This window comes from Oratosquilla oratoria, chromosome 16, assembly GCF_046742065.1.
Source record: "Oratosquilla oratoria isolate Oo_2021 chromosome 16, ASM4674206v1, whole genome shotgun sequence".
Classification (NCBI taxonomy): Eukaryota; Metazoa; Arthropoda; class Malacostraca; order Stomatopoda; family Squillidae; genus Oratosquilla; species Oratosquilla oratoria.
Genome location: NC_134792.1, coordinates 45,311,587 through 45,326,792, shown reverse-complemented (window position 1 = coordinate 45,326,792; position 15,206 = coordinate 45,311,587). Strand labels below are relative to the sequence as shown.

At 44.1% G+C, this 15,206-nt stretch overlaps 1 protein-coding gene across 2 annotated transcripts; it reads right to left on the bottom strand.

Moving 5' to 3' along the window:
• Positions 1-8,314: 8,314 nt before the first annotated feature.
• On the bottom strand, positions 8,315-13,007 carry SP555 (SPRY domain-containing SOCS box protein SP555). Of its 2 annotated transcripts, none has more exons than XM_076199253.1 (2): positions 12,283-13,007; positions 8,315-10,511 (listed from the first exon to the last, which is right to left on the bottom strand). In XM_076199253.1, exon 2 carries the CDS (start codon positions 10,442-10,444, stop codon positions 9,602-9,604), a length of 843 nt encoding a protein of 280 aa, XP_076055368.1. In that variant the 5' UTR covers positions 10,445-10,511; positions 12,283-13,007; the 3' UTR covers positions 8,315-9,601. The 2 variants fall into 2 exon arrangements, with proteins under 2 accessions (XP_076055368.1, XP_076055367.1); XM_076199252.1 differs by having other exon boundaries at positions 8,315-10,497.
• Positions 13,008-15,206: the final 2,199 nt, after the last annotated feature.

Here is a 15,206-nt window from a genome sequence, read left to right as displayed (position 1 = left end):
ACATCTCTATTAGATCACCCCACACTGCGTGTCTTTCCAGAGATTGTAAGTTAAGGTGTCTAAGCCTGTCCTCGTAAGGTCAGTGTCTGAGCCTATGTATCATTTTGGTCATTCTCCTCTGTACTGATTCTAGTGAAGTGATATCCATTCAATAGGATGGACCAAAACTGTACTGCATAGTCAAGGATGGGTCTAACTAATGCCAGATAGAGTTTGATAATTACCATTGCACTTTTATTTTAACTGTCCTAGCAATGAAACATAATGCTCTGTTAACTCTATTCCTAGCAATGATATACTGCTTCCTGGATTTAAGCTCAGGAGTCACTAGAACTCTTGCACTCAGTTTTCTCGAAGAAAAAAAGTGTTATCTAAGCTATACCTGCTTTCTGGGTTGTGTAAATCTACGTTTAACACACTGCACTTTGAGATATTGAATCCCTTGTATATTTCTCTTGCATTTATGGTTGAGCCAGTCATTTATTTATTATTATTATTTTTTTGTTGTTGTTGTGAATTTGACTTTATGTATTTATTTGTACCTCTTGTATGTTTAGAATGTATTATTCAGCTCTGTATCCATACTTGTGTTGAGTTTATGACTGCCTGTCCCTTTGAAAAAGAATGTTCATTGATGTTTCTTGTTTCTTCAGATTCTGTGAGCTCATCTGCTTCCAGTCTGGGAAGAAATATCATTCATAGATACAAGAGTATCAGAATTGTTGGTATGTGATTCTCTACATGTGGTGACCTGCAGGAAGATTTCTAGGTACAGGAAACGAGGATCAAGGACATGAAGAATGTAATATGCTACAGTGGTTGGTAAGTTTTCGGTAGTAGGGACACCATTTACTTGGGTTTAGTATAGCTCATGATGTGTAACAGTGGAAAACAGGATGTGGAAAACATTTTATTTTCCTTGTACAGGGGAATTGCATAATTTATATTTGAATTGATTTATATGCTGCCTAAAGATACACAGCTTAATATAATAGCTTGGCATTGGTGGGAATAAAGGTACAAAAGCCACCCATTATAGAAGGTGGTAAATCATGCAGTAGTTACATGTTTGAAATGCAGAACAGATGTAATATTCCTATGAAAAGAGGCTCTCATGTTTTTCATAATTGTATTTTCAAGCCAATACAGGAAAATATTTAGGTAAAGTTTATCAGCTAGCTAGATTTTCTGATCAGTTTATACTTAATTTTGCCATAAATGTTTTTACTAAGGAGAGTATAGTGATTTCACTGTAGGATTATTTTTTATTTGCTGTCTGGTGTGAGCAGTATCATTGATGATTTCTGAGGAGAAGCTTCCATTCTGGTTTGCTTAACTATTTTTGGATGAACTTTATGGCTGTTATATGGGGGTTAGATAGGGCGTTAATGGACTACATAGTGGTAGCCAGGAAAATAGCAGGAAGAGTTTTGGATGTATATGTTCTAAGGGGAGAGAGTGGGGGAATATCGGATAATATTTTGGTGGGTAGTATGTTAAGAGTGGAGGATAGGTAAAGAAGAAAAGGACAAAAGGTAGGGAGGTGCTTAGAGTAAACTGCTTAAATGAAAAATAAAAGGAGTACAAGAAGAAACTGAGAGAGGAGAGGGAGGGAGTGAAGGAGAGTAAAACTAGGAGTGGAGGAGGAATAGGGATGGTTCAGACAGGGAGTCACAAGGTGTGCAAAGTTGGTGTGTGGAACAAGGAGGACAGGAGGAAAAAGAAGGAAGGGTAGTGAGTGGTGGAATGACAAAGCAAGGAAGGTTGTAGATGAGAAGAAGCAAGCATTCACAGATTGGCTACAAAAATGGACAGGAGAATCATATGAGAGGTACAAAGAAAAAAGAAGTAGAGCATAAGGTAAAGGAGGCAAAGAGGAGAACAGATGTGAAATGGGGTAAGGGTATGAGAGAAAATTTTGAAAATAATAAAAAAAGGTTTTGGAAAAAATTAAGAAGAGGAGGTAAATCAAGTAGAGAAGAAAAGGTAAAAGGTGCAGATGGAGAGATGATGATGGAAGAGACAGCAATAAGAGGAAGATGGGCAGAGTATCTTAGGGAGTTGCTAAATATGAAAGAAGATAAGGAGGGAAAGGTAGTTGCAGTGGGAAGCACTAAGAAAATGACAGTGATGAGTGAGGAAAATGGAGGAGAAATAAGGAAAGTTGAGGTGAAAGCAGTTATTGAATTGATGAGAGCAGGTAAGTGACCTGGGTTAGATAGGTGTCATGCGAAGTGTCTAAAAAAGGGAGGTACAGTGATAGTAGACTGGCTGGTAAGAGTTGAATATTTGTCTAAAAGAGGGAGTGCCGGGGGACTGGAGGAGTGCCTGTATAGTTCCACTTTACAAGGGAAAAGGGGACAAGTGTAAGTGTAGTAGTTTTAAGAAAGATCAGATTGTTGACCATAGTTGGGAAGGTTTATGGAAGGGTTTTGATTAAGGGAATTAGGAGAGGAATAGAGGGAGTAATTGGTGTAGAACAGTGTGGTTTTAGGGCACGTAGGAGTTGTGTGGATCAGATTTTTGTGGCAAGACAGACATGTGAGAAAGCTTTAGGAAAAGTTAAAGATGTTTTTTGGGCTCTTATGGGATAGGATGAAATCTGTTAAGAGCAGTCAAGAGTTTTTATGATAGTAGTAGAGCCTGTATTAGAATTAGAAATGGAGATAGGGAGTGGTTTGAGGGAAAGGTAGGACTTTGCCAGGAATGTGTTATATCTCCATGGCTGTTCAATTTATACATGGATGGGGTGGTGTGAAAGGTAAATGCAAGGGTAATGGGCTGTGGATTGGATATGGTTACTTTAAATGGAAAAAAGTGGAAGATAAGCCTGTTGTTATTTGCTGACGGCACTGTACTTGTGGCAGGATCAGAGGAGGTATTAAGGAAATTAGTGACAGTTTGGGAAGGTGTGTGAAAGAAGAAAGTTGAAGATAAATGTGGGTATAAGTAAGGCAAGAATGTGGCATCAAATTTGAAGTGAGTATTAAGGGAGAGAGACTGGAGGAAGTAGATAGCTTTAAGTACTTAGGTGTGAATGTGGCAGGAAAGGGAGGAATGTAGGTGGAATGTAGATTGTGAGAAGCAGGTAAATGCCTTGGAGGATTAAAAAATGTAATTAGAAATAGACATTTGGGAATAGATGCTAAGAGGAGATTGAAGGAGTGATTGTGCCAACAGCACTGTATGGGACAAATATGGAACATAAGAGAGGAGGAATTTGAATGTGTTTGAGATGAGGTGTCTTAGAAGTATGGTAGAGGTTACAGGGCTGGATAGGGTGAGAAACAAGGAGGTGAGGAGGAGAGCAGGGGTGGAAAGGGAGTTGGGAGATAGGGTTGATGAAATAGTATTTAGATGGTTTGGACACATGAAAAGAATGAGTGAAGAAAGATTAGTAAAAGAGGTGTGGTAGGCAGAGGTGGAAGGAGTGAACATGAGGGGTAACCAAGGATGAGATGGATGGATTGCATAATAGGGTCATTGGGAAAGAGGGAAATATCTTTTGAGGAAAGGAGAAGACAGAAGATAGGGGTGAGTGGATAATGGTTGACTATTGATGATGCTGTGACACATGGAAGGGAGTAGGTGTGGGATGGGGGGTGAGGGAGTATGTGTGAATATTTTGACACAGCCCAAAGGGATTTCTCTCCGTCTTCTTGTTTTCTGCACGAGGGGATGGAGAGGGACATCGCTGATTAAATGAAGTGGCCTTGCTGTGGATGTGTTGTGTCTTGCTACATTGCTTGTGACCCAGGAGCCAAGATAAGAGGGAGGGAGGTGAATGGGAGTGGAGTATGTGGGGATGGAATGGGTAGGAGTGGATTTTATGCCCACCCCCACCCTTTTTTTCTACCTGCCTTGTAGGGGGGTAATGGCCATTGGTATTTGTATGTATCATTAGATCATCTACATAATTGAGTGTTTTGGTATTATACTCTGGATTTGTTGTGGCGAAATATCTTGTGGAGATTGAAGAATGTATGTGAGAGTATTTATTCTTAGAGGACTCCATTGTGCAATTCTTTTTATTCCAAATGATTGCTTTGGATTACTCTGTACTTTCTTCCAGCTAAGAAATTTGTTAGCCATTTGTCATTGTTGTGTATATCTGTTGGAGGAGGGCAGGGATGACCCTTCATCCATGGGGAGCTAAGACAAAAGGGAAACAAATGGATGATGGGATGGACAGGCTACCTTCCTTATGAGGGGGAAGAAGCCTTTGGTGCGAGGTTCTTCTTCCCTGATGTATTCAATGAATGTTGGTATTGTTGTATGAGGTGTTAGTTTGATTTCCTGCATAAGTGTGATAAATATGTTATGTCTAAAAGAATTGTTGCAGCTTTTTGTTTTTATTCCTCATGGTTTTTATTTGTAATAGATTTCAAGTTTTTGTGTTGATATGCCACATGTGGTAGCTGCAGATCCAATTCCATGTTTACTAGTTAATGGTTGTGAATGTGGTGCTTGGATCCATGGGTTCCATTGGGTAGATTTTTGTATGATTTATGGGTTTTGTGCATGTTGGGCCTGTGTAGGGACCTGGTTTGGTATCTATGTCACTGGCTAGAACAGCTACAAGATGTATGAGTACTGCCCTCCTTAAGTGAAAAACCAAAATGAAAGTGATCATAAGGAAGTGAGATGGTAATTGTTCATTTCTAAGCTTGTTCCAGAGACCAGGTTGCAGCCTCGCAAGGCTACACCTCCAAGTGGAGCTTGGGAGAGGGTGGGGACTTGCAGTAGTTTGCTCCTCCAGTTGGCATTGGCATCAGAAGGGGGCAGTGTTCCTCTTGTGGGTCTTTGTCCTTCTTTAGACTCTGTGGAACATTCTGCCTGGTGCTTTGTGGCCTGAAGAGGAAGTTTGGTTAAGTAGTCTACTTATATCGATTGGCAGTTTTACCAACAAATTTTATTGAGCACAAATTACAAGGCAACTCCATAAAACAAAGCCCATTGTAATGTCAGCTGACAAAAAAATGCTTCTTTGTGTGTCTGGGTGTCATACAACCCTGCCTGCTCAGAATTGGACTAAAACCATCAGTGAATTGGGGGGCAATCTTGTTTGCTGTTCAGTTTCTGGTGTATGGATAGTCATGTAAAGCAGCTGTGGAAAGAGTGACTTATACCTTGAACATGTAAGAGATTAAGATGGGCAAAGTGCAGTTTGCAGATAGATCTGATAAAAAAAAAAATATTAAATGGTTAGCAGAATCCTATAATTCTCACTTAGCTACATAGGAGTTGGTGTGTGGAACAAGGAGGATGGGAGGAAATGGAAGGGTAGTGAGTGGTAGGATGATGAAACAAAGGTTGTCAAAGAAAAAAAGCAAGTAATCACAGATTGGATACAAAATAGGATGAGAGAATCATATGAGAGTTACAAAGAAAAGAGAAGTAAACCATAAGATAAAGGAGGCAAAGAGGAGAGCAGATGTGAAATGGGGTAAGAGTATTACAGAAAATTTTGAAAGTAATAAAAAAATGTTTTGGAAAAAAATTAAGAGAGGAAGAGGAGGGGAATCAAGTAGATAAGAAAAGGTAAAAGGTTCAGATGGAGAGATGATAATGGAAGAGATGGTAGTAAGAGGAAGATGGGCAGAGTTTTTTAGGGAATTGCTAAATGTGAAGGAGGATGGGGGAGGGAAAGGTAGTTACACTGGAAAGCACTAAGAAAATGACCATGATGAGTGAGGAAAATGGAGGAGAAATAAGGAAAGATGATGGACTTTTGAAGTCAAAAGATTGTGCAATCGGTCTTAGAATCTTGTTTGATTTCTCAGAGGTTGAAATACACTGCTTTGATGATTTGAGATCGTTACTGATAATTATGCCAAAATCCTTTTCACTATCCATTTTTGTTAATGAATTTCCAAATAACTTGTAATCATACTTACCGTTATTTTTACCTATGTGCATAACCTTGGACTTACTTGTTGCATTGGCTGTTGAATTTATACATGAATGGGGTGGTGCAAAGGGTAAACACGAGTAATGGGGCGGGGATTGGAGATGGTTAAAGAAAATGGAGAAAAATGGGAGATAAGCCTGTTAATGTTTGCTGATGACACTGCGCTTGTGACAGGATCGGAGGAAGGATTAAGGAAGTTAGTGACAGAGTTTTGGAAGGTGTGTGAAAGAAGGAAGTTGAAGATAAATGTGGGTAAATGTAAGGTGATGAGATGTATAAGTGGAGAATGTGGCAGCAAATTGGAAGTGAGTATTAAGGGAGAGAGACTGAAGGAAGTGGATAGTTTTAGATTCTTGGGTTCAAAAGTGGCTGAAAAGGGAGGAGTGGAGGTGGAGGTAGAATGTAGATTAAGAGAAGCAATTAAATGCTTGGAGGATTAAAGGAGTGTAATTAGAAATAGAAATATGGGAATGGATCCTAAGAGGAGATTGTATGAAAGAGTGATTGTGCTGACAGCTATATATGGGGTAGAAACATGGAGTTTGAATGTGTTTGAGATGTAATGCCTGAGAAGTACAGTATGAGTTACTAGGTTGGATAGAGTGAGAAATAAGGAGGTGAGGAAGAGAGAATGGGGGTGGAAAGGGAGTTGGAAGATAGGGTTGATAAAAGAGTATTGGGATGGTTTGGACACATTGAAAGAATGAGTTAAGAAAGATAGTAAAAGAGGTGTGGAAGGCAGAGGTGGAGGGAGTGAACAAGAGGGGCCAACCAAGGATGAGATGGATGGATTGGGTAAAAGGGGCATTGGGAAAGAGGGAAATGTCTGTTGAGGAAGGAAGGAAGAAGACAGAAGATAGAGGTGAGTGGAGCATGGTTGTGTGTGGATGATGCTGTGATACATGGAAGGGAGTGGGTGGGGGATGGGGGAGTGAGAGAGTAAGTGTGAATGATATTTTGACACAGTCCGAAGGGATTTCTCTCCATCTTCTCTTTTTCTGCATGATGGGACGGAGAGTGGGGTCACTGATTAAATGAAGCAGCCTTGCTGTGGACGTGCTGTGTCTTGCTACATTACTCGTGACCCAGGGCAGTGAGCGAGATGCAAGGATGACCTGTCATCCAGGAGGAGCCAAGATAAGAGGGAAGGAGGGGAGTGAATGGGAGTGGAATATGTGGGAATGGATTGGGTGGGAGTATATTTTATGTCTTTGTTTTTTGGCTACCTCTTTTGTAAAGAGGAAAGTTGCACTTTTCCTCTTATAAGGGGATATTTCACCTAATTATACAGGGAAGGAGGCATACTCATGAAGTACCATTTCTTTTTCTCCATATGTCCTATCCCTCCCTTTCAACTTAGCCTCTCATGGATGATGGGTGATTCCTGTACCCCATCCACTGCCCTGGATCAGAAGCAATGCAGCTGATTTATATTATATGTGGGAGTTTCCTAAACCCCTTAGCTACCAAGTAGGGTTCCATAGAGATGAATAGAATAGTTTGGCACCAACTAGAATAAAAGGAAATATTCCACACATTATAGAAGAAGTTAATCAAGATTGGGTGTACTGTAACTCCTCTGGTACCAAGGTGATGCCTTGGAGGTGAATAAAATTGCTTTGTGGTAGTGAGACTCGTGAAAAGAAATGCCATGTTATATAGAATTGGTTAACAGTCATTAAATTTGTACTTGAGATATTCACAACTTCATCTCATTTCCTTGGGGTTTACACCCATAACAGTCACTGAGTTACAATAGCAAAGTATGCAGACAGACTTGATATTTGTTTATGTATCTGCTGGCTGAGCAAGTTAGGGTGTCATTACTTGCGGCGAAGGCCGAGGGGATGGCGGTTCAAATCCTGCCACTGGCGAAGTTGAAGCAAGGGCATGGTTCATTAAATTCCACACTACAAAGTTCTCTGTGAGGGGCACCATCCTAACCTTCCGATAAGGGGGAGTTTGTGATGTTAAACCATATCATCCTCTCAGCTCGGGTTAAATGAAGTTAAATTGGATAATGGGAAATATGCCCAGTAATTTTGTAGTCTTATGCAAGGGAATAATTGAATGCATGGTCAGCATGCGGTGGGTGGTATGAAACTGGTAAATTGTGTGTGTGTGTATTTCAGGCACAAAAGATACTTACCTCTTGAGCTCATAAACCATTTCTACTTTCCACTCTTGTTATTAGTCCTTTCTTGTTTTGTTTTGTTTTTCCATATGGTCAGAATGTCTTGGCATGCTCTGTACCACTCAGTCCAACAATTTTCCTCACAGCTCTAGGGAGGAAAGCCATAACAATGAATGAAATAGTTCTGGTGTGGCCTTGATAAAAAGAAATGTGTCAGTATGGAAGAGGTTAATTAAAGTGTCGGAGGCTATAACCCATTTACTATCAAGGTGTTTTGGAGATCAATAAGATGTTCTAGCAGGTAGAATAAAAGAAGTGCCACCCTTTTAACTATAGAGAGGGTACCATAAGGATGAATAAAATAGACCAGCATTAGCCAGAATAAAATTAATAGTGCCACCTAGAACAGAGGTGGAATTTTATTGAAACAACACAAGACTAATTGGATGCACTTTAATATATACACTGATGGACAGAATTGGCAACTTGTATACAACTAAGCTATCAATGCTTTGTGGCTGCCCAGAAGCATACAGGCATGGTCTCAGGTTTGGTTCGTCATATGAATCCATAAAATGCAAAGACAAAACATTTATCATTTAAACGCATAATTAAGAGACCAGTGATGGATGTCTACAAGTGGAGGTTCTGTGGGACAGTTGTCAGAGAGAGTCATCTCACTACCTATCTTTAAAGCTCATCAGGACCTAGAAGTGCACTTTAGAGAAATTAGCACTCAGCGCCTGGACAATGCCCAGATTATCCCTATTGACTCCATTTTCCAATACTTTTTATGCATAAATAATGACATGGCGATTGTTCCCCTCTAAAAACCAGTGACATGTAAATGACTCAACTAGCACAGTCCAAGCAGCATTTCATCGTCTCTTCCCAGGGAGACCCGTGGGAGGACCTGAGGACCGTTGCCAGCTGCCGTGAGGCTGCAAGCTCTTGCCCAATTTGGCTTCGAAATCACAGAACGTCGGTAGGATACGCGATGTCATGTTGACTGAGATTATGTGAAATTATGGAGGCAGACTTTGTGTACATTAGAGGAAAATCAAGTAAATTCACACTACGTTTTTGCGGACCCGCGAAACGACTTGACGTCATCGATATCGTGGTGATCCATCGATGACGTCATGTCGCGCCAGTTCAATATGTGACATGTCAGCTTACGTAAAAGGATAAAGATAATCCAGATCCTCTGATCGAGGCGGGGACGGTCTAGCCCACATCCTTTCAAATATAGTTCTGTGATGTCATTGACTACGTCACAACATGTGACTGATCCGCGAAAATGGATTAGTGGTAATCTGCTTTGAGAAAATTGAGATTAGAAGATAAAGGAGTTTTGCAGATCAAGGACAGAAGAAGCTTCTCGGTGATCCTGATGAAGGGTCCTCTTTGCACTGGAGCTGCTGCTGATACACTCGTAGGGAATCTCCGTCAGGAGAAACGGAGAGAGGCGGCGCTGGTTGCATAGTGAGAGATCACGGGCGTGGTACGTGGCGTTATGTGAGGTGATGGACGACTAAGATTCGACGGAGGCAATGTCACGAAGGGCGTGAGGCGACGTCGTAGGCCGCGGACGTGTGTGCGTGGTAGCCGAGCGGGTGAGCATCCTCCGGGGGCAGAGCGTCGGCGAGGTAGTCGCGGAGGGCGTGGGGGAGGGGCAGAGCCCTGAGGTGGTCAGGGTGGCGGAGGGCCCCGAGGAGGACATGGCGGGCTCGGTCCTTCAGGCTGTCCCAGCTCCTCCTCGTGACACCGAGGGTGAGCTCGGTCTTGGCGGCAGTGGAGGCCACGACGGGGAAGAGGGGCTCCTGGACGAGCTGCAGCCCTCGGAAGGCCTGCCCGAGCCAGCGGCCGTCATGGTAGAACCCCAGCGTGCCCCTGCGGCCGTCGAAAAGGAGGCCGATGGTCGTGGGCCGGTTCTCCTGGAAGGGCTCCGTGAAGGGGAGGCCCCGGCCGCCGTGCCAGGCGAGGCCCTTATGCGAGAGGGCCCACCCGTGCTCGTCCTCCCCCACCAAGGGCACGAAGCCCTTGGCGTGGAGACGCGCCTGGGCTGTGCAGACCCCGAACATGATGGCTGTGCCGAAGAGCCTGTCGGAGACCTTGATCTCCCAGTAGTGGAGGGACCGGCCAAGAGGCCGTGTCCCGCGCACCGCCGCCGTCCCATAGGACCAGTTCGGATGGAAGAGGGCCGAGCGCGCACAGAGGAGGACATCGGAGCTCTTGTGCTCACCGCTCCACCCCCAGGCGTCGCTGCACCCGTGCGCCAGGGGAAGGTGTTCGCTTTCCTCTGCTTCGCCTCCTTTTCCCCCTCCGCCGCCTTCGTCGTCGTCATTCTTGCTTACGAGGGCGGGGGAGGCTAGCATGGCACAAGTCTCCTTGCTCATCTCACCACCTTTGCCCAGGGTGCTGCAATGTGCTCATCGCCGTCGTGGGTGGCCTGGATGAGGAGAACTAAGGATAACTAGTACATACGGGTCATTCGTCGGGAACCCCACCTCATCCCACCTCCACACATGCCCCCCCCCACCCTACCACCCAAGACTGTGGTAGGCCATTGATATGAGCCTGAATACCACCAACTTAACCGCGACACTAGAGCGAAAGCCTTGAGCGAATAATCTTTAAATTTATACTTGGGCCACCCTTCAGACCAGCGGTTCCCAAACTGTGGTCCAGGGGACCCCTGGGGGCCCACATTAGTCCACTAGAGGTCCCCCAGGTCAAAAACTAGTGGGAGTAAATTGATGTTTAGCGATTGAAATTGGTGTTGAGTTGGTCTTCGGGGCGCTGAGGAACAGCAACGCCTTCGTTGACCCAGAAGAACGTTGTGAGGCCTACAGGTAGTCGGGCACAGTCTGAAGTTAAAAATAAGTGTAGACCAAACACGAGTTCCCAGAAACTACGCTCATTACCATCGAGAAGCAGCTGGCGTTGATGTATGCACGGGATTACCCTCCTTCCCCCCCCCACAAGCCTTAACCCTCCCACCTCCCAAGCCTTAATCATCTATTCCCCTACCGTTCCACCCAACAACCCTCCCGTCCCCTAACCCTCCCAACCCTGTACCCTCCCACTCCCTAACCTCCTCACCCCCTTACCCTCCATTCCCTAATTCTCCAAGCCCCTCACCCCAAACCAGTCACTCGCCGCATCTTATCACCTACCACCACCTAACCCTCCAATCCCCTGAAGTAGGTGTGTGTGTATGTGGCACCGCTGCAGCTCCTGACGAAGAAGCCCTGCAGTGGCAAGGTAGTAGTGGCCATGGTGGTCTTGGGGCCCCCCGCTGCTCCGGGTGAGGAGAGAACGCGACGCATTGATCGCTTGGTGTGTGTGTGCGTGCGGGCGGGCGTGTTTGTGTCTAAGTGTGTTTGTTTGCTTGGGAGTTGTATGTGTGTGCGCGAGCGTGCTTGCGTGTGTGTACACGCGCACGCCGTTAAGTGTACGGGAATTGTGACTGTATTTGATCATTCTTAGTTTTCCTAATATCTCGAACCGCATTTCGTGTTCAACTCTCAAGTACTCTGGGTATCGATCACCCAGTCACTGGCTTCATGGCCAACCACCGTGGCCGAAAACAGATTTTTGATATACCGGTGGTTTCATCTTAATTTAGAGCACTTAGTCTGGTGTCGCAACACAGAATAGGAACGAATGGTTTAGAACTTTAGGCAGTCTATGCATGTTTGTGTATGCGCATGTACGGGTATTTTCACGAGTGTGTGTGCATGAATGTCTATATGCATGCATTTATATATGTCCATGTGTGCATGCATATATGTATATCTATGTCTGTATGTGTGCATGCATGTGCATGTGTGTGTTTGTCTTTTGTTAGACCCAATGAGTCATTCCACGACACGCGTGAGTTGGGAAGGGGGAAACGAAACGACGACCTCTGCCTGTCACCTTTGGTCATGCTCTTCCTCGAGGCCTACGCTGCAGGCACGTTCACCACCATCACCACATCCACCACCACGAACACCACCACCACCACCAGAACGCCATTCTTAGCATTGTTGCCACCTCCACCAACGACCAACAGCTTGCCTTCCCGCCAACTCACGATCGCCCCGCGCACGCACGCACACCGCCCCCCCCCCCCGCCAAGTTTGTTTACATCTCCACGGCAACTCAAACGGATACCAGACAATCAGGTCCGCGTCATGCTCATAGGGACTCGAGGGAGGAAGTGAGGAGGGGGGAAACGAAGGGAACTCACCTCTAGGAGTCGCAAGGACGACGTAGGACACGATGCTGGCGGTCGATAGATAAGGTGGGTTGGGTCGACGGTTCTTGTGAGGCCATGTGCATGATTCAAGGCGAAACTTCTTTTCCCGCCACACGCTGTCGTCGTCAACTGGCGGCAGTGTCAGGTGCAGAGGGGACAGATTCAGGTCAGGTGCTGCCTTCACATGCCCTTATCATCACAGCAGCGGCGTGTGTCACACCGGCAGAAGGCCAAAGCTGGACGGGGAAGGCTGAAGTACTGCTGATTCAGAATTTCTGAGGAAGAGGCACGGCAGTTGCCAATTTGTCCTTCTTGGACAGGAGAAACAGGCTTGGGGACGTCGTTTTCTTCCACCGCCTCTCCTCGGCGTTTTCGTTCTGATATACAAGATTGCCTCGGGGTAGACAAAGGAATGTCATAAGGTGTTTACACACCCTTTACCAGCTAAAGGGTGTTGAAATTCATATGAATACGCGTCCAGTTCAAGGCGGCGCCAAAATTCTAAGTCGGGACGGGGCACCGGCTGCTGTATCGATTGCAGCCGTCCAGGTTCAAATCAATAATAACTTTCTGGGGATGACAAAGCGCCCAACTACGCCGACAGGAGTCTCTCGATGAGTCACGTCTTTCGGCATTGTAATGGAAGGTTCGTGAGACTACGGAATCTTGTACTTTGGTTCACTTGTATGGCGTCCCTACTGCCAGCGTGCTGCGGCAAGCTTGGGGTGCGCTCTTTAACTGTGGCTGGGATTCGACCCCCAGCAGCTAGCGTTGGGGCGTATACGTAAAGGTGATGATCCGTATAAACTGATGTGTATATACACGTGCACGTGTACACACGCACGCGCGCACACATGGCCTCTGGGCTCTCATCTGGGAGGTTAATAGCTGTCGGTCACGAATCCAACACGTGATCCAAGAACATGGTGAATCACATCACATAGACACACACACACACACACATTCTGTATATACAGTGACAAGTACAGTGCATGCACGAAGTAGTCCTGGTAGATGAATGTCAAGATCTCCCTGCCGTCTGTTCTCAAAAGCCATTCAACATTTTCATCTTCTGGAGGTGCAACCCCGAAGGACGGCTCTTGGTCTCCGGACCGGGTCTAAGATCAACTGTATTTCATTCACTTTTTTCATAAAAAGAGAACTGACAGCCAACAACTGGTCCCCTCCTACAAGAAGCCAGTGGCATATAAACATCCCCACAGTGATATCGCACTATCACAACACAGGTATCATTCCAAGCTTTCTTCTCAAAGAGCTATGAGAGGGTCCCGAGGACCGTTGCCAGCTGCTGTAGGACTGCGGGTTTCCAGGCAGTGAAATTCGAGGTACCACACACACATGTACACACACACACACACACGTGTGTATATATATATATATATATATATATATATATATATATATATATATATATAATGTATTTTTAACTGAATTTTCAAGTTCACAAGGTCGTTAACCCAACCATTACGAGAGTTTCTTCCAGCCCCCAACTCCATCCTCTGGTATATAAAAAAATGTAGAGCTAAATTCCTCGCCTCTGCTTGAAGGTATTCAGCAGGAGAGGTGGAAGAAACGTTTGGAGAAGGAAAGGCAGGGGAGGGGGGCATGTATGTAGCTAAAAGTAGGTCAGCATTCCTCTTTAAAGGTAGACTGATTTCCACTCTTACAAAATTTGTGTGTGCCTCGGGGCTGTAGTTTTACATTGTGTGTGTAATATATATATATATGTATATATATATATAATATATATATATATATATATATATATATATAATATGTACATGTACAACACTGGGTCCCAGTAAACAGATTCACATTTATCAACCATAATTCACTTTAACTCTAAGCCATCAAAATCGAGAAACTTGAGGAGCCATACATGCAGAAATTAAAACGCGGTACAGCTAAGGACTCGAACCTCCGCTAGCACTCGAAGTTCTCAATGTTGATGGCTGAGAATTAAAGTGAATTGTAATTGATAAATGTGTGTGTGTGTGTGTGTGTATATATATATATATATATATATGTGTGTGTGTGTGTGTGTACAACACTGGGTCCCAGTGAACATATTTACATTTATCAACCACAATTCACTTTAATTCTAAGCCATCAACATCGAAAACCTCGAGTAGGCATACATGCAGAAATTGAAACGTGGTACAGCAAAGGACTCGAACTTCTGCTAGCCCTCGAGATTCTCGATGTTGATGGCTGAGAATTACAGTGATTTGTGGTTGGTAAATGTGTGTGTGTACATATATATATAATATATATATATATGTGTGTGTGTGTGTGTGTATGTATGTATGTATGTATGAATGTATATAAATCAATCAACCATCCTGAGTCTTCTGAACTAAGGCCTCTTTCATAGAATTCCATGACTCACACGACTGCGTCAACCTCTGCCACGTCACTCCTGCAGGGTTCTCTGTTTTGCCTCCCCACCTGTCTGGTCTCCCATTTGCACTCTCCTCATCTCGGGGCGTCCACTCAGTAACACACTTGCTCCGTCATTTATTAACGCACTAACTTACCTGCCCAATTCTACTTTCTTTTACTGCCTCCACAATATCCTTTAGGTCTGCTCTCTTTCGGTCTCTCAACGTTATTCCCACCATTGATCTCTCCCTTCGTTTTATAAAGGAGTACAAAGGAGGAGCATGCCGACAGGAGAGCTTTTGGGCCATAACTAGGTCGGATGCGAAAAAGTATATGATAATGAATTAATAAAAATATTAGTAAATAAGTAAACAAAATAGATAATGATAAATAATAAACAATGATAAAACAGATAATATATGAATAATAAATTAATGAATAAAAATATATTGCAGGCATTACAATATATTGCTTAGGTGTTTATATATATATATATATATATATATTGTGTG